The sequence below is a fragment of the Falco cherrug genome (assembly GCF_023634085.1).
Source record: "Falco cherrug isolate bFalChe1 chromosome W unlocalized genomic scaffold, bFalChe1.pri SUPER_W_unloc_1, whole genome shotgun sequence".
Classification (NCBI taxonomy): domain Eukaryota; kingdom Metazoa; phylum Chordata; class Aves; order Falconiformes; family Falconidae; genus Falco; species Falco cherrug.
The window spans coordinates 10505996-10525721 of NW_026599288.1; the positions used below are offsets into that span (position 1 = coordinate 10505996).

General features: G+C 42.4%; 1 protein-coding gene across 1 annotated transcript; it reads left to right on the forward strand.

Annotated features, from left to right (window-relative positions):
- The first annotated feature begins 5604 nt into the window (after window positions 1–5604).
- Window positions 5605–19353, forward strand: LOC129734889 (uncharacterized). Its single transcript, XM_055700262.1, is given in 4 exon segments — window positions 5605–6013; window positions 6805–7023; window positions 7026–9475; window positions 19147–19353. Coding segments are annotated over 4 exon segments (3285 nt in total).
- The last annotated feature ends 373 nt before the right edge of the window (window positions 19354–19726 follow it).

Below are 19726 nucleotides of genomic sequence, written 5' to 3' on the forward strand. Positions count from 1 at the left end.
CTTGGGGGAGCACGGTCCATCTCAATTGCTGTCTACGGCCTGTCTCTATGTCTTCCCATTCAAAGGCAAAATAATCACGGCATTCTTCTGCCAGTGGACAGGCCCAAAAGGCATCCTTTAAATCAGCCACACTATACCAGGAGTTATGGGGTCCTAGCTTGCTTGGCAGTGTGTATGGATTTGCTACTACAGGGAACCGGGTGATAGTTCTTTTGTTTATTTCCCTTAAATCATGTACGAGCTGATATTTCCCATTTGGTTTCTTTACAGGCAGAATGGGGGTGTTAAAGGGTGACATACAAGGCTCTAAGATTCCTTGTGCTAACAATCGATCAATTTCTGGTTTTAATCCTCTCCGTCCTTCTAGGGATATAGGATATTGCCTTACCCTCACAGGTATGTGGGGTTTGGAAATTTGAATTTTAATCGGTGGGATTTCCAGTCTACTAATTGTGTCTGGAGAGTACCAGACATCGGGGTTAATTTGTTTTTGATCATCCACGGTCAAAGGATAAGCAGACACTGTTAGCTCTTGATTTTTCACTTTAATTTCTAATTGCAATTCAACAATTAAATCTCGTCCTAACAGATTAAATTCTGCTTCAGGGACGAGCAAGAGTTCACCCATTCCAAATTTATTTTCAGTTTCGAATACCACATTTTTGATTTTGCTTACTTTAAAGGGTTCTCCTTTTGCCCCAATTACTTGTACTTTTTCAGGGGAAACTTTACATCCCTCAGGTATTTGCTTAATAGTTGATTTTTCAGCCCCAGTGTCTACTAAAAAGGTGAACTCTTGTTTATGGGGACCTATTTTTAATTTTATCAAGGGCTCATGATGACTCCGGTCCCCTAAGATATAGAGCCCCTGACTCTCCTATTCCGTTTTCAATATTTCCTCATCCCTGATCCTTTCTCTGCAATTCTTCTTTATATGTCCCTTCTTTCCACAGTAAAAACAACATCTCTGTTCCTTCTTTACTACTATGTTCCCTTGTTTCGTTCCAAAAGATCTGTGTTCACCAGTTCGCCCTTTGCGATCCTCTCTGACTGCTGCTACCATCATTTTTACTTGTCGCTTGCTGCTCTCTTCTTCCCGCCTTACGTAGACTTTCTGAGCTTCCCTCAATAATTCATCCAACCCTCTATTCTGCCAGTCTTCTAACTTTTCAATCTTCTTTCTGATATCTTCCCATGATTTTGCCACAAACTGAGTTTTGAGGAGCGCTTGCCCTAAAGGGTCGTCTGGATTTACCCCAGAGTACAGCTGAAGGGCTTTCCTCAGTCGTTCCAGCCACTCAGTAGGGCTTTCATCTTTCTTTTGCATTTCATTAAATGCTTTATTGATATTCTGGCCACGGGGTACTGCTTCCCTAATCCCCTGAATTACTATAGTTCTCAGGTCCTGCATATGAGTTCTATGCACTGGATCCTGATTATCCCAATTAGGTCTTTGGAGTGGCCATTTAATATCTGCTTGGGGTCCCTGGGCATGCTGAGCATCCCACAGTCTCATTCCTGCTCGTCTAATCATATCTCTTTCCTCGGTAGTAAATAATTGACCAAGGATAGATTGCATCTCATCCCAAGAATAAAGGTTTGGTCCCAAAAATTGATTTAATCTTTCTGCCACTCCGAGTGGGTCCTCAATTAAGTTTCCCATCTCGGTTCTTTTAAAATCTCGTAGGTCAGCCGAGTTTAGGGGTACGGAAATATATCCGATCACAGGTTGAGGTCCCCCCATGGGTATTTCCCTTAGGGGGTACATCTGAGCTGCCCCTTTTTGACTTCTAGTTACGCGTCTAGGAAGAGGGGGAGACCCTTGTTCCGACTCTGGTGGGGGAGTGGGCGCTCTGGGGACCTCTGCGGGAGCAGGAGGAGGAATGTAAGGAGGGGGGGTTAGAAGGGTTTCGTCTAACTCTTCCTGCTTTTTCTTTTGTTTAGTTTTTATTTCATTCAGTGGGTAAAGTCTAGCTCCCGGTCTTTCTAGCCACACTTCCGCATATCGACTCTCCTCCGGGTTAAGGGGTTTTTTATTATTAACCCAGAGGTTTAATTGCTGTCTTACCCAATCTTCTTCTGACCCATAGACTGGCCAAAAGACATTTTTAGAAATTTTCTTCCCTCCCCATATCTTAGTACAATATTCTATCATCTTCTGCTTATCTTTCCCTAGAGTTCCAGGGAAATATCTCCAATTGTCTAAGATATATGCCAGAGGGGTATTCTTAGGTACAATGGGTACCCTTCCCATGGGAGTTGAAGGCTTGCTGCCCTTCGCCCCCATCTTCTGGAATATCCACAAACATACACTCACTCGCTCCCCTTGTTCCTGGCCCAGTCCCTCGCGGGAGATGGGAAACGCAGTACTTAAGAGTCCGCACTCGCTTGGTTCAGTATATCGAACCTCTCACTCGTTATATTCCAGGAAACCCAATCCCGCCCGAACGGCAAACCCGCGAACAAATTCGCAATATACTTACGCATCCTGCGTCTTCGTCCGGACTCCCATGCACAGAATTTTATGGGATTTTACCGGTTTCTCCTTTGCTCATTATTCTAGAATTTAGGTTCGTCGGTAAGGTTGGAGTAAGCTGTTGGTCGCGGGGCCGCGAAATGTCGCGGGGCGCCTCCCCGGAGGACCAAAGCCCACCATTCCTTATCCGAGTCACGGCACCAGAATTGTTATAAATTGAGACCACAACGGATCATAATCCAATTAAAATTTTTATTAATTATAGCAAGTAGAATACAAGCAAAGACAGCGCTGGACGGCAGGGGAGTCTGCGCTCCGCCAACTGCCGTACTGAGCAGTTCAAACAGTCCCTTTTTATACTTTTTTTATTTTCGTGTTCATGAAGTAGTGGAGGTGTTGACCCTTCATTCATATGCACAAGCGACATCCTGGACACCTGGCTGTTATCTTATCTTTCACAAGCGGCATCCTGGACACCTGGCGGTTATCTTATCTTTTGTTGCCTAATCTTTACATTGGGCTTAACATAAATCTTAATAAACAATACCCTAGTCCATAGTTTCTTACAATTCTCTGATTAGTTTCATCTTCAGGATCTAAATCTGTCCACTTTCTAGCTGCCTCACACAATCTCTCATAAAATGCTGAGGGATTGTCATAATTTCCTTGTCTAACTTCATATAACTTTGACACATTCTTTGATTTCAGGACCCCATGTTGTATACCATATAAAATCAATTGCTGATACTGTTTAATCATTCCCCTCCCAGCACCAGAATTTGGGTCCCATTCTGGATTGGGTTTAGGCATAAATCTGTCAGGATCATCATTAGCATTTCACCTCTGATTCTCTTGTTTGGCTTTTTCCAAAACCAATCATTTTTCTTCTGGAGTAAAAAGTGTGTTTAACAGTGTTTGCATGTCACTTCAGGTAGGATTATGATGTAGCACAATTGATTCCCCTAACTGATACATTTAATCTGGATTATTTCTATACGATCCCACTGATTGTTTCCAATTTAATAAGTCTGAGCTGGTAAGTGGAACATGCACAAACACTGGCAAACCTTCAACTCCCACTGCCTGCCAGAGCAATGCTTGTATCACCAGGTACTGAGTCAGAGTTCTTCCTGAAATGGGATAGAAATTTATCTCTTCTGTTTGAGGAGATTGTTCATCAGAATTGCTACCCGCCTCTTCTCATCCGATCAGTGGTACCAACAATTGCACATCCTCCTGATATGGAGAAATAGTGTGAAATGGGGATAATGGACATGGATTGTGATTGTATGTGTCTGCTTAAGGAATGTGGGTATGGTGACTAGTCATGGGTGCGGTGACAACTACAGTTTTGAGGAGACGCCTGTCCCTCCTCCTCTAACAAAGGGGCTATTTAAAAGAGAATGAGAAAAGATGAGAGACATTCAAATGCTATCTAGAGGGAGGGAGTGCTAAGTCTCCTTGCTGGAGAAGATTGGGTGGTCACAAGGACATGAATCACCTGAAGAAGATTGGATGGTCACAAGAACATGAATCACCTACAAACCTGCAAGACCACCACATTCCAGGAAACGGACTGATAAGCTAATTAACATACGAAGCGGGGTTTAGGTAACGAATATGTATAGGCATTAATTGAATATTCATTTGTTTTATTGTATAAATGTGAGATGGTTCGTCACTTCGGGTATGCACGCTTGTGGAGGCGATCCCCCGTGCATCTGCGCGCAATAAACATACCTACTTTATAACATTCGAGTTATAGAGTCTAATTCCGCACGTCAGTTTGGCGAGCCAGCCAGGAGGATTTCTGCTCGGCTGAGGGACCAGCTGCGGAGCGGACACTCCTAGGCGCGCCCCGGGAGATTTCCTCGGAGGAGCCTCCTCTTCTCAGCTGTTCACCCAGGAGCAGAAGAGAAACCCCTGGATCCACGGATAACACGGTATGTTTAGTAACGGGGCGGCTGGTGAGACGCACGGAGACGTCTGGCGCGCAGCGTAGTCCCCAGGAGGAAAGGTACCTTGGGAGGGGGTTTGCTGACCAAGGGGTAGCCGCTAGCGATCTTGAGGGCAGATCAAGCAAACCCGAGGTTACTGCCATTCCTAAAAGCCCGGAGGCCTCGTGACGGAAAGCGGTGGGTGGGACGGAATAAGGCAGAATCTCACAGGAACCAGAGGGACCTCACAGCAAAAGTAAAAGGGAAACTTTTGCGTAGGAAAAAGAGGAAGCTAAAAACTTCCTTTAGGTTGTCTTAAGAATTGGGGAATTCCTGGAATGTAACAACTGAAATAGCGCTCTGTGTCTTGTTTGTTCTATGTGTTGTCTTGTTATATGTTCAAAACTCGGAGTTATGAAATGTATGTTGAAAAATATTAACATTCTGGTAATTCGTGGCAAATAGCGGAAAACTTAACACTCTGCTTAAGACCAGGAAAAATTGGTTTTTGTTTATTGTTTGGTTTTTGGCAATTGTTCATTGAAATGCATACTTTGTGAACTGTCAGTGTTCCTAAAAGTTTGTACATAAGTGCACGGTACCGTATAACATACTGCTTGTGTGACTGCGGGCTGCCCGGAGAGTGTGAATGGTGTGATTGAGATACGCATTTTGATTTTCCGTGTATAGCTTAATTATTTTGACTAAGTGTGAGTGCAAGAGTGCTTGAGACAGGCGTTTGAGTGCAAAACGAGTAAGGAGCTCTATCCGCGTTTCCGACCTTGGGTGGCTAAGGCGGCCGGAGAAAACCAAAGTAATTAAAATTGCAAAATGGGAAATGGAAGGAGTAAGCCCTGTGAAAAATCGCCTTTGGGTTGTATATTAAAACATTGGAGTGATATTGTAGGACATGGTGGTACCGAAAATAGAAGGAAATTGGTTAAATATTGTAATCAGTGGTGGCCTTTGTATAAATTGGAGAGTGATGCGAAATGGCCTCAGGAGGGAGGAACGTTAGATTATAACACTCTCCTGCAATTAATGTTGTTTCTGAGGAGAGAGGGAAAATGGGATGAAGTATCATATGCAGACATGTTCTTCGTCCTCCGGGACAAACCTGAGTGGCAAAAGGACTGTGGATTAGTACCCCCTTGGGATCCTATGGTACTAGCACTAGAAAGAGAGGACAGGATGGAGCGTAAAGGAAAGCTGAAAAGATGTTGCTCAGCATGTAGTATTGGACAAAGGTGTATCAAATTAAACAGAGAACAAGAGCCCGAATTAAATGATTTATTTAATCCACCTTATAGAGTGGAGAGACAAGGTTCGGCCAGGGCTCCCAGTCCACCCCCAGGCGAACAAGAGGAAGAAATTCCACAAGTTATTTATAAAGAAAGCCAAACACCCGGTGCCACACAAGGAAACACAAAAACTGCCATTACGGCTCCAAATAGTCTGGTGTCTTCACGCACCAGACAGAAGTCTATTTTACAGGCACCCCTCCGAGAAGCCATAAATCCGGACGGAGGAACAATGAAAATAAACGTTCCGTTCACGGGTGCTGATCTGAGAGAATGGAAAGAGGCTGCCCGAGAATACCGTAATGATCCGATAAAGACGGCACAGAATTTTAAATTTCTAATAAAACAGCACAATCCTGACTGGAGTGATATACAATTATTATTAGATTGTTTGACTGAAACTGAAAAACAATTAGTCATAAAAACAGCGGGGGATCTCGCAAAGGAACATTATAATATAAAGGGAGATAATTATAGAGAATGGTTTCCTTTGTTGGACCCGGAATGGGACCCAAACTGAGCCGCTGAAATGGGAAGATTACAGGCATACCAGGAATGGATATTCAGAGGAATGGAGAAAGCAATTCCTAGAACAATAAATTGGGCAGCGTTATATGAGGTCAGACAGGGTCCTTCTGAAACACCTTCAGAATTCTTAGACAGAATAAGAGATGCAATGCGCCGGCACACGTCTCTGGACCCAAATTCGGAGGTAGGCGCACAGCAACTAATATCCCTCTTTTTAGGACAATCACAAGGGGATATTAGGCGCAAGTTGCAAAAATTGAGACCTCCTGAAAAGACTTGGAAAAATTAGTAGAGGAAGCATGGAGAATATTTAGTAATCGAGAAGAAGGTTACAAGCAGGACCAAAAGAAAATATTAGCAGTAGTAAGAGAAAATGAGAATCAAAAATCTAAAGTTAAATCAAGGCGTGGGCTGACACCCCTGGGTAGGAATCAGTGTGCAATATGCAAAAGGACAGGACACTGGAAAAACGAATGCCCTGAACGCAGACATCAAGAAAACACTAAATGGCGCAATAATCAAGGGAAAACAATAGCTCACATGGAAGAAGAAAATTGACTAGCCGACCCATTAATAAAATTAAAATTAGGAGAAGAACAGGAGGAGGTGGAATTTTTAATAGACACAGGAGCCACCTATTCGGTTTTGAACCAGGCTTTAATGCCTTTGGGAAATGATTATGTTTCAGTAAAAGGTGCAACTGGCCAAACTGAAAAGGCTTATTTTTGTAAACCTTTAAAATATAAGTTGGGAAAACAGATGGGGATCCATAAATTCCTATTGAGCCAAATTCCCCAAAGGCCCTTCTTGGTAGGGACTTATTAGAACAATTGGAGGCAACAATCAAATTTAAAAAAGGGGAAGTTACTCTGGAGGTAAATAATCATCAATACATACAGGTTATGAGCCTATCTCTGGCCAATACTCCTATAAAAAGGGAAATTGATACCAGAATTATTGATCAGGTATATCCCGGAGTATGGGCAATTGACATACCGGGACGTGCCAAGAATGCATCACCCGTAATAGTAAAACTGAAGGAAGGGCAGAGTGCGGTAAGAATTAAACAATACCCACTGAAAAGGGAAGATAGGGAAGGAATTCGTCCAAACATAGAGCGATTCATAGAACTAAAACTACTAAAAGAATGTGAGTCAGAATTTAACACACCTATCCTCCCAGTTAAAAAACCTGATGGGTCTTATAGGATAGTTCAAGATTTAAGGGCCATTAACAAAATAACAGAGGATCTGTATCCTGTAGTAGCTAACCCCTATAACCTACTAACCACCCTGACACCTGACCTAGCTTGGTTCACAGTTTTAGACTTAAAAGATGCCTTCTTTTGCCTCCCTCTCCACGAAGCCAGCCAAAGAATTTTTGCTTTTGAATGGGAAAATCCCAGAAGCGGTCGAAAGACCCAGCTCACATGCACGGTGTTGCCACAGGGGTTTAAAAATAGCCCCACAATTTTTGGAAACCAATTAGCAAAGGATTTGGAGTTATGGGAACCACCGTCAGAAGAAGGGAAAGTGTTACAATATGTAGACGATCTTCTTATTGCAACCAGAACCGAAGAATCTTGTATTATTTGGACTGTGAGTTTGCTGAACTTTCTGGGACTACAAGGATATTGAGTTTCTAAGAAGAAGGCACAGGTGGTGTTACAACAGGTCACATACCTAGGGTACGAGATCAGTGCCGGACAACGGGTCCTGGGGAAGGCCCGAAAAGAAGCCATATGCCAAGCCCCCCGACCATGAACTGTAAAGGAACTACAGACATTCCTGGGAATGACAGGATGGTGCCGGCTTTGGATATGTAATTATGGCTTGCTTGTTAAACCATTATATTCCCTGATAGCAGCTAATCAGAAGGATCTTCAGTGGGATGCTGAATCAGACAGAGCTTTCCATGAACTGAAGAAAGCCTTGATGTCGGCACCAGCACTAGGACTTCCTGATGTGAGTAAGCCATTTTTCCTATTTTCCCATGAGAAACAGGGAATGGCATTAGGAATACTGGCACAAGATTTGGGACCATACAGACGGGCAGTGGCATACTTCTCTAAACAGCTGGATGCCACTGCAAAAGGATGGCCTGGTTGCCTGAGAGCAGTAGCAGCTGTTATCCTAAACATCCAAGAGGCCCGGAAGTTTACCCTGGGCCAGAAAATGACTGTCTTAGTATCCCACACAGTGTCTGCAGTCCTTGAAACAAAAGGGGGGCATTGGCTCTCCCCACAGAGATTCCTAAAATACCAGGCCATAATGGTGGAACAAGATGATGTTGAGATCGTGACTACAAACATCGTCAATCCGGCCTCATTTCTTAATGGGAATATCGGAGAATCAGTCGATCATGACTGTCTAGAAACAATCGAAGCCACTTATTCTAGTCGGACAGATCTCAAGGATGTTCCTATTAATGGAGCTGAACATTGGTTTACGGATGGGAGCAGCTATATGCTGAATGGAAAGCGACATTCCGGATATGCTGTTACAACCTCTGAAGAAGTGATAGAATCGGGGCCGCTACCGGCTGACACTTCGGCACAGAAGGCTGAAATCATAGCCCTTACTCGAGCTCTGGAGAGAGCTCGGGGAAAACCTATAAATATTTGGACTGATTCTAAATATGCCTTTGGAGTGGTACATGCTCATGGAGCAATATGGAAAGAAAGGGGACTGTTAAACTCCCAAGGAAAAATCATCAAACATGCGGAAGAAATTTTGAAACTCCTAAATGCGGTCCAGCTTCCTGAAAGGGTGGCAATTATGCACATTAAGGCACACCAGAAAGTGAGCACAGAATTGGAAAGAGGAAATGAACTGGCGGACAGGGAAGCAAAACAGGCAGCCAGAAAAGCAATCAAGGTAGAGGGTGCGCTAATACCTGATGGACAAATATCTCTAGAAGGTAAACCAGACTATACTAAAGAAGATCGCAAACTGATTTCTGACCTAAAGGGATCATATAATGAGGAAGGGTGGGCTATAATCTCACATGGGAGAATAGTGATTCCTTCCTACATGGTATGGTCAGTAGTCAGGGAAGAACATAGAAAAAGGCACTGGGGGGCAGAAGCTCTATATAAGGATCTCACTAAAAACATAATAGCACGAAATTTGTATACTACTATTAGACAAGTAACCCAACAATGTGATCTTTGTCTCCAGACTAATCCTAAGATTACCAAGGGGCCAAAGTTGGGAAAAATTGGGAGAGGAAATGTTCCTGGGCAACAGTGGCAGATCGATTTCTCGGAACTTCCTAGAAAAGGGGGGTATCGATATTTATTGGTACTAACAGATACCTTTTCAGGTTGGCCAGAAGCCTTCCCGTGCAGAACTGCTAAAGCCCGGGAAGTGACCAAAATACTACTCCAAGAGATAATACCTAGGTTTGGAGTCCCAGCAGTAATGTCCTCGGATAGAGGACCACATTTTGTGTCCAGAATAGTACAACAGATCAGCCACCATCTAGGAATAGATTGGCAATTACATACCCCATACCGACCACAATCGAGTGGCCAGGTGGAAAAGATGAATCATCTAATCAAACAACAGATTGTCAAGTTAGGCCAAGAAACAAATCTAACTTGGCCCCAGTCTTTGCCATTAGCTCTTACACGAATTCGAACTAGACCGAGAGCAAAAGAGGGGCTTAGCCCATTTGAAATTTTATATGGACGACCCTGTGGGGTACAAAAGGGGATGTCTTCACAGATTGGTGAAGAAACAGTGACTTCCTATATGGTGGCACTAAACAAACAATTAATAAGAATTGAGAAGCATGTGATGGGAACACGCAGTAGGGGTCTGGATGGACCTGTTCACGATATACAACCAGGAGACTATGTATACGTTAAGTGTTTTGCAGATAAAACCCTGGAACCACAGTGGACCGGACCTTTTCAAGTCCTACTCACCACCTACACTGCAATCAAGGTTGAGGGACAGAATTCTTGGATTCACCATACCCGGATTAAGAAAGCCCCTGCAACTTCGTGAAAAGTAACCCCAGATAAAAAAGAACTGAAACTCAAATTTACTCGGACAAATGGGAACAATGTGGGTGGCAAGTAAGTGAACCTGAGCGGTTGCGGATCCACCATATGGGAAGGGCACCACAACAAACAATATAGAACAAAAGAGTCTGGGACTGAGCCAGTGGCCAGTCTTGCCCAACTTGTTATCAGTAAGCCCCAACTCAAACAAAGATATTTTTGATCAAAACAGATTTTATATGTATATATGAGGAACGTTTAGATTCTTAAAATGATCAATAGTGGGTTTAAACCATTTGTGGTTTTTTGTACCCTCTCTCTTGCCTACAACCAAAAGCCTGATAACTGGCCTTGGAATCATGCCCAGAAAAAACACACTGGAATAATGGGAAAGGTGGACTCAAAGACGAAACTAGCTATGGTGGTTTTTTCTGAAAATGAGGTGTACCAAAGGAATCAATGGGATCGGGAGGATGTACACAAAGTCGACCGATTATGGGGAAAATTAGGAGTTAGGATAAAAGTAGGGTGTCAAACATATAATGAAAAGGATAACACCAAGATTTCGGGAGACACCCTGATTAATGTCAGAAAGGTAGATAAGGAATTTACCCTTCTAAATACAACCATGTGCTTTAATTCACGGGAATGTTGGCACAATTTTACCTTAACGGAGCCCATCTTTATAATATGCCTAGGAAAGGAATCCCCAAGAACAGCTCTGACTTATAAGATCAAAATAACAATCATGCTAACCACTGTTCCTACCACCACCACAGTTACAACAATCCCATTAACGCTTGATCTTGAATTAACTAAACCAGATCCAAAAATTTATACAATAGGACCATATGTAATCAGAAATACAGGTCAGCAACAAATGTTGTTTAACCCAGAATGGTCTCTTAAAAGAATAGAGTTAAAAATACAAGTCAATGTTTCTGATGTTAAGCCATCCTGTTCCCCCTTCTTACGAACCTCTTATGAGGGATGGACAACTTGGTTAAGAAAAAGGGGAAATATTTATCGAAACAGAATAGTGAGAGATGTAACTGGAATGTTGGGAACAGGACTCGGAGTATTAAATTCCATAGACTCAGAGGTGATAATGAATAAACTAGCCACCACCACGGCCGATCTATCAAAACTACAACAACCACTAAAATCTTCATTATTGGCATTAGGGGCGCACCAATGGTTGATATCGAAGGTACTCCCTGGGTGGGAACAAATAAACATGGAAGATCATCAACTCATCACTAAGGCATTAAGTGGTTTACAGGATGACGTCGCCCTGGCTCTAAGTTGTATCCAAGCCCAAATGTGGATGCAATCAATAGCTGCATCCATAATAAGAGAAGGAGAGGAAGGCATATTTCCTACAGAAATTCGAAAGATGGTTTGGGACAATGCTACGGAGGTAGAAAGAAAACTCCAGTCATGGTGGAATATGGTGAACTTTACCTACGACCCCAACACACACACCATCACAGCTTTTGTGTTAACCATACATAATGCAGTAATAATTACCATACACCCCATTGTAGCCCTTGGAATTAACCATAATGGGGTGCTCCTATACCCTTTTGAACATAGAACATGGGCCAGAAAGATAGGTGACAAGTGGCAAACAGTAGATTTAGAATCTTGTATTATGCGAGAACAGCAGGGCTTCCTCTGTGAAAGCAATACTATCATGGCTCAGGATACTTGTTTAGATACAGATCAGAAAATATGTCATTTCGAGGCCCGACCAAATGCAAACTTGAAAACAGTAATTATATATGCAGGGAAGGGATGTGCGTGTTTGAGAACTAAGTGTAACACAATAACCATAGATGGGGAGGTAAAGGAGACTGCACAGTATTCAAATTATTGTATTTGTAATTTTACTACTATCACAGGATGCGATTTTAGTTACTCAGCCCCAGTAGTGTCTCATCAATTCTTAAAATCCAACTTTACCCTATCACAGATAATAATTCCTACCCACATAGGACTAAATATAAGCAGTATAAAAGAACTATTAAAACATGCAGATTTACAACGTATACTGGAAGAAACCAAAGAAAAGGGACATGAAACTCTTCTTATGGTCCATCATGATGTAGAGGGGATCAAGAAAGTTTTAAAAAAGGTAGAACAGGATGGAAACCATAATTGGTGGGATACTCTCTTTGGCTGGTCACCTTCTGCAACAGGAATTCTTAACACTATGGTACACCCCATTGTGATCTTATTGATCAGTTTAGGAATTTCCTTAATACTAACCGTTATGTTATATTTGTGGGTTTGGAGAATGTTTAAAAGGGTAACACTTATGTATGATGCTTTATATCATTCGGGAAGACTGCTTAAGTAAAAGAATTTACTTAATTTAATAGAAAAGGGGGGATTGATATGGAGAAATAGTGTGAAATGGGGACAATGGACATCGATTGTGATTGTATGTGTCTGCTTAAGGAATGTGGGTATGGTGACTAGTCATGGGTGCGGTGACAACTACAGTTTTGAGGAGACGCCTGTCCCTCTTCCTCTAACAAAGGGGAGACGGGGAGATGCCTGCCCCTCTTCCTCTAACAAAGGGGCTATTTAAAAGAGAATGAGAAAAGATGAGAGACATTCAAATGCTATCTAGAGGGAGGGAGTGCTAAGTCTCCTTGCTGGAGAAGATTGGGTGGTCACAAGGACATGAATCACCTGAAGAAGATTGGATGGTCACAAGAACATGAATCACCTACAAACCTGCAAGACCACCACATTCCAGGAAACGGACTGATAAGCTAATTAACATACGAAGCGGGGTTTAGGTAACGAATATGTATAGGCGTTAATTGAATATTCATTTGTTCATTGTATAAATGTGAGATGGTTCGTCACTTCGGGTATGCACGCTTGTGGAGGAGCGATCCCCCGTGCATCTGCGCGCAATAAACATACCTACTTTATAACTTTCGAGTTATAGAGTCTAATTCCGCAGGTCACTCCAGCTCCTCATTTCCCTTAATACACCCCTTCCCAGTATCACAAGCTGAACAGCACCTCTGAGTCTTCTTCAGTCCTCTTTCAGTCAATGCATAGATACCATTCAGCTCATTGTCTAACATTTTACATTTCTTTCTCATTTCATAATTATTACGCAATGCAAAGAACAAATCAACATATGGTACTTCATCCCATTTACCCACTCTTCTACAGAAAAGCATTAACTGCAATATAGTATTATAATTCAAAGTCCCATTTTCCAGCCATTTCTTGCTGTCATCCAGCTTATACTTTGGCCACCACTGATTAACAAACCCACAAAACCCTAGCTAACTCACAAAAGCCTAGCTCACCAATTGTCAAAACTTTACACTATTTATACAGTTCAGCAAGCAAAGACATCAGCCTTTGTTGGTTACAAGTTACATAATACTTTCATTACCTAATACTCAGTTTCCTATTTCTCAAGTAATTCTCTTGCTTCTCATGTTAATTAGTTTGCATGCTCAGTCTCAACTTCTTTTTTCTGTTGGGGGGTTTCTTGAGTCCTTGGTCAATGAGTCCATGGTTGCAATCTCCCCCTGTCAGAATTACTTTTCCCCTAGTTAGTGCTTCTTGTGGTAGACTTCCAGTCAGCTCATTCATCTTGTGTTGGTACTTTCCTCTTTAAACAAAGAATTTGCAGGTGCTTAAGGAAGCGCTTAGCTGGGCATTCAAAAATGCTTGTAACTTGAATTAACCATTAACAATTCATTTGTTAAGTCCCCTTTAAGTATTGAAGGTCCACAATAAGGTCTCCCTGGAGCCTTCTCTTCTCCAGGTTGAACACACCAACTCTCTCAGCCTGTCTTCATAGGAGAGGTGTTCCAGCCCTCTGATCATTTTCGTGGCCCTCCTCTGGACCTGCTCTAACAAATCCATGTCTTTCCTTTGCTGGGGACCCCAGAGCTGGATGCAGTACTCCATGTGGGGTCTCACCAGAGTGGAGTGGAGGGGAAGGATCACCTCCTTCAAACTGCTGGCCACAGTTCTTTTATATGCAGCCCAGGATACAATTGGCTTTCTGGGCTGCAAGTGCACGTTGCCAGCTCATGTCCAGTTTTTCATCTACCCATATCCCCAAGTCCTTCATCCTCCAGCCTGCAATGATACTGGGGATTGCCCTGACCCAGGTGCATGACCTTGCACTTGGCCTTGTTGAACATCATGAGGTTCACGTGGGCCCTCTTCTCGAGCTTGTCCAGGTCCCTCAGGATGGCATCCCATCCCTCAAGCATGTCAACTGCACCAGGCATGTAAACCATGTGTGGTGCTCTAGCTACTAGCTGGGGTTAAACCACGACAATAGAAAATGACTAAAATTTAGTAGCTTTTCTATCTTTGACATTTCATTGCATGACAGAAAACCAAGGACTGAAGCATTTAACCAAAGTTGTCTCATTAGGTAGCAAAGAGAGCCATTAGTGCCCCCCTTAGCCTTCTCTGTAGAATAAAGAAATGCATTTCCCTCTGCCTCTCCTCACACCCCATGTGCTACAGCCCCATCATCATCTGGATGTCCTCTGAGCTCTCTCCAGTCTGTCAATGTCTTTCTCATACTAGGGCACCCAAAGCTAGACACAAGAAGTCCAGATGTGGTCTCATGCACACCACAGCACTACTAATCACTTACAACTTCAATGGTATTGTTTGAAACTTTTGAAAAAAGTTTCCCTTTAGATATTTGGCTGTGATTGGAACCTAACGTTGAGTTCAAATAAACAGTTACAACTACAGTATATTCCCAAAAGTGATTTGATACAGTGAGAGATGAGATTGGGAATGGTCAGCTCTTGATTTTGAAGGGGGAAAAAATCATGTATTAGAGTGTTAAATACAAAGATTCTTCCTCAAGCATGCCTGCCAACTTAAATTTATCAAAGTAGTGTTTGTCAAGGAAAAAAATAGAACAGTAATCACCAAGTGTAGGAGAACCAATGTGATTTATAGAGGGAGTCAGCTTTAGCCTGCCTCAGGTACAAGAGACATGATTACAAGTACAGAATTTCTAGAGTTTCAAATTGCTTTAGGGAGCAGAGACCTCAGAGAGTGTTGGAGTGTTGCTGCCCAAACAAAGGACATTTAGAGGCCATACAAAGACAAAGAGGATTCCAAATACTCACCAGCTTTCATGGGTTTACTTGACATTGTTTGCAATCTGTTTTGCCAGCATTTAATATATATGATTCACTTCAATTACTGCATGCCCAAGAAACAATCCCTTTAACTATGAAGTGCTCAGTACTTTTGAGCACCATCACAGTCCTGTAACAACAGTTAGAGGTTAGGTTTTGTTTTAAGAAATACTGCAGCTTGCAAAGATTTACAGTGAGATTCACCTATACAACAAATTATTCCAAGAAGCAAAAAATGAACTTTCTCTACATAGATACAGCAATACAAAGCAGTAATCCTTTCAAAGAGCAACAAAGACAGAAGAGCTACAAAAGGATTTCACAAAAAGAAATTCCAGGATAGCAATGATGCATCAGTACAGTGATTTTCTGGGTTCAGTATATTCTGGAAATATTCCGGAACTAAACTATTTAAAATTGACATCAATAATGTATTGATTATTTTTAAAATATTTATCTTGCCAATACACTGCTACATGTTTTATAATTTAAAGGAAATTTTCTTTGTCTGAGAAGTTGCTACTTAACTATTGGAATTTCAAACATTTTTGTACTGTCATGGACAAAGCACATGGCAATATACATCTATTCTTTTTGCACTTAAAAAAATGTTCTTGAGGACAGAAAATAATCTTTCATTTCAAGAAACCAAAGCTTCCTAGGTGCAGCCGCCATTGATAATTTATGAACATTTATGAGTTGATCAGCTTTTCAGCAGTTACAGTACTTATTAACTAACCCTGTTGACATATAAAAAAGAATGAAAAAAAGACCGTGGAAAAGTATTTTCCTTATATTTCAAATGTCAATTCATGTAACTTACTGGCAGTTCCTCCATTTGTTAGCTGTGTTGGGGTTTTTTAAATAATAAAAGGTACATTTCTGATTCTCATTTGAGTATTCGTGTGTCTTTCACTTAAATTTAATATTTATGGTCAAAACATAATAGTGTTAATGGTTCAAATAATATATAGGTTTGAATGCATCGGCTTTAATATATCAACTGAAAGTTATTCTGAATTGCTTTTTTTCTCATTTTAGGCATATTTTCATAGAATCATAGACTATCCTGAGTTGGAAGGGACCCATGAGGACCATCGAGCCCAACTCCTGACTCCACACAGGGCAAACTAAAAGTTACACCATATATCTAAGAGTGTTGTCCAAACACCTCCTGAACACTGACCACTTTCCTGGGGAGATTGTTCCAGTGCTTGACCACCATCTCAGTGAAGAACTTTTTCCTAATATCCAATCTGAATTTCCCCTGACGCAGCTTTAAGCCATTCCCTTGTGTCCTATCACCAGACACCAGAGAGGAGATCAGCACCTCTCTCTGCTCCCCCTCATGAGGAAGCTGTAGAGTTCACCCATCTCCTCTAAGCTGAACAAACTAAGTATCCTCAGCTGCTCCTCATAAGTCACGCCCTCTAGTCCGTTCATCATTTTGTTGTCCTCCTTTGAACACATTCTAATATCTTTATAACCTCCCTATATTGTGGACCTCAAAATTACACACAGTACTTGAGGTGAGGCCTAACCAGTGCTGAGTATAGTGGCACAATCACTTCTTTCGACCAGTTAGCTATACTGTGCCTAATGTGCTCCAGGATACGGTTGACCATTTTGGCCACCGGGGCACATTGTTGACTCATACTGAGCTCACCAAAACCTCCAGATCCCTTTCTGCAGACCTGCACTCCAGCCTCTTGTCCCCCAGTCTATATGTACATCCAAGATTACACCATTCCAGGTGCATGTTGTGGTTTAACCCCAGTGGCCAGCTAAGCCCCACACAGCTGCTTCCTCACTCCCCACTGAATGGAATGGGGGAGAGAATTGGAAGGGCAAAAGTGAGAAAACTTGTGGGTTGAGATAAAGACAGTTTAATAGGTAAAGGAAAAGCTGCATGTGCAAGCAAAGCAAAATAAAGAATTAATTCACTACTTCAAAGCAGGGCTTCATCACACAAGATGGCTACTTGGGAAGACAAAAAGCCATAACTCTGAACGTCCCCCCCCTTCCTCCTTCTTTCCCCCAGCTTTTATTGCTGAGCACAATGTCATATGGTATGGAATATCCTTTTGGTCTGATGGGGTCAACTGTCCCAGCTGTGTCCCCTCCTAACTTCTTGTGCACTCCCAGCCTACTCGTTGGCATGGCAGTGTGAGAAGCAGAAATAGCCTTGATGCTGAGTAAGCTCTATTTAGCAATAACTTGAACATCGTTGTGTTATCATCACTATTTTCAGAACAAATCCAAAACACAGCACCATACAAGCGACTATGAAGAAATTTAACTTTATCCAAGACAAATCTAGTACAGTGCAGAATGTGGCATTTGTCCTTGTAAATTGGTGATTGTCCAGTGCTCTAATTTATCAAGATTTCTCTGTAAGGCCTCTCTACCCTCGAGGGAATCCACAACTCCTCCTAATTTAGTATCATTGGCAAACTTACATAGTATGCACTCAACTCCTGTATCCAGGTGATAAAAACACTGAGGAGAACTGGCCCTAAAATTGAGCCCTGAGGAGCACCACTTCTCGCTGGCCACCAGCTTGATGTAACCCCATTTACTAGAATTCTTTGAGCCTGACTCTTCAGCCAATTGTTCACTCATCATCTTATGTACATGTCTAGCTGTATGCTGGATATTTTGTCCAGAAGGATACTGTGAAAGACAGTAACAAAGCTTTGCTAAAATCCAAAAGCGCCACATCCACTGCCTTCCCTTCATCCATTAGGTGCGTAATCTTGTCATAAAAGGATATTAAGTTAGTAATGCATGATTTTCCCTTCATGAACTCATGTTGGCTTTGACCAGGGGTCCTCAAACTACAGCCCGTGGGCTGGATACAGCCCCCCAGGGTCCTCAATCTGGCCCCCAGTATTTACAGAACCCCCCCCCCCCCCCCCACCGGGGGTTGTGGGGGGAAACCAAGCAGCCGCAGATGACTGCCTACCACTTCATCCACGTGCTGGCCCCCTGTTTAAAAAGTTTGAGGACCCCTGGCTTTGACCAATGACTGCATTGTCTTTCAAGTGTTTTTCAGTAACTCCCAAAATAATCTCCATAATTCTGCTAGGCACCAAAGTGAGACTGACAGGCCTATAATTACCAGGGTCTTCTCTCTTGCCCTTCCTGAAAATGGGAATAACATTTGCTAGCTTCTGTTGCAGAATGGATGAAAGAGAACGGCCACGGTTCCATAGAAGGACTGTGTGATACAGCTTTTGACATAAGTCTGGAGTGAACCAAGCTAGGCCGCAGTGGGAAATTACCAGGCTTGCTAAAAATAGAAAATTACCAGGCTTGCTAAAAAGGGAAGAGAGATAAGGTCATGCTGACCTTGTGCCTAATGTTGTAAATAACTTTGAGGAATTCGCGTAGACAAGAGAGGAAAAAAAAATATATGTAGCTAGCTATCCGCAGAAACCGCAAGTAGGAGGACGTATGAAAATGTAACCCTTTAGAGCTTAGCCAATCAGCAGATGACTAGTAGGCATAATTAACTGGAACTGTATATAAGACATAATCGCGCCGTAATAAATCGAAGCTTGCTTTATCACTCACATTGAGTCGGCTGCTTGCTTTCCCTCGCTCGTCGCAAGCTTCTAGTCAACTGAGACCTCTCCAGATTCCCAAGACCACTGATAAATAAATGAGAGAGGTCTTGCAATAACATCAACCAACATTTTCAGTCCCCTGGGATGAATCTTATTGGGCCCCATAGGATTATGTACATTCAGTTGCAACAGCAAATCCTGTACAAGTTGAAAGTCAACTGAGAGCTTATCCCTACCTGAGTCACGGTCCTCAAACCCAGAGGTTTGAGGTCCCAGAGCCCATCATCGGTGTTGAAGACAGAGGCAAAAAAGGCATTAAATGTCTCTTCTTTATCATCATTCCTACTGATTATGTGGCCAACCTCATCAAGTAATGGACCGATGCCTTCTTTAGTCCTCCTTTTACTGTTAACATATTTTAAAAGCCTTTTTTGTTTTCCATCACAGTATTGGCCAGCTTCAACTCCAAGTGAGCTTTGGCTGTATGAATTTTCTCCCTACAGTGTCAAACAGCATCTCTGTAGTCCTGTGTAGCCTGACCTTGCTTCCAAAAGTCCATACATTTTCCACCTAAATCCCTGTTCATCCCAACCAGTTTTCTGCCCCACTTGCTTGACTTCCGACAAGTTGGAGTTGCCTGCTCCTGCACTCTTAAGGGATGGTTCTTAAAAAGTGACCAGCATTTATGGACCTCAGTACCCTTGAAAGCAGATTCCTAGGTGTCGTGGTTTAACCCCAGCTGGCAAC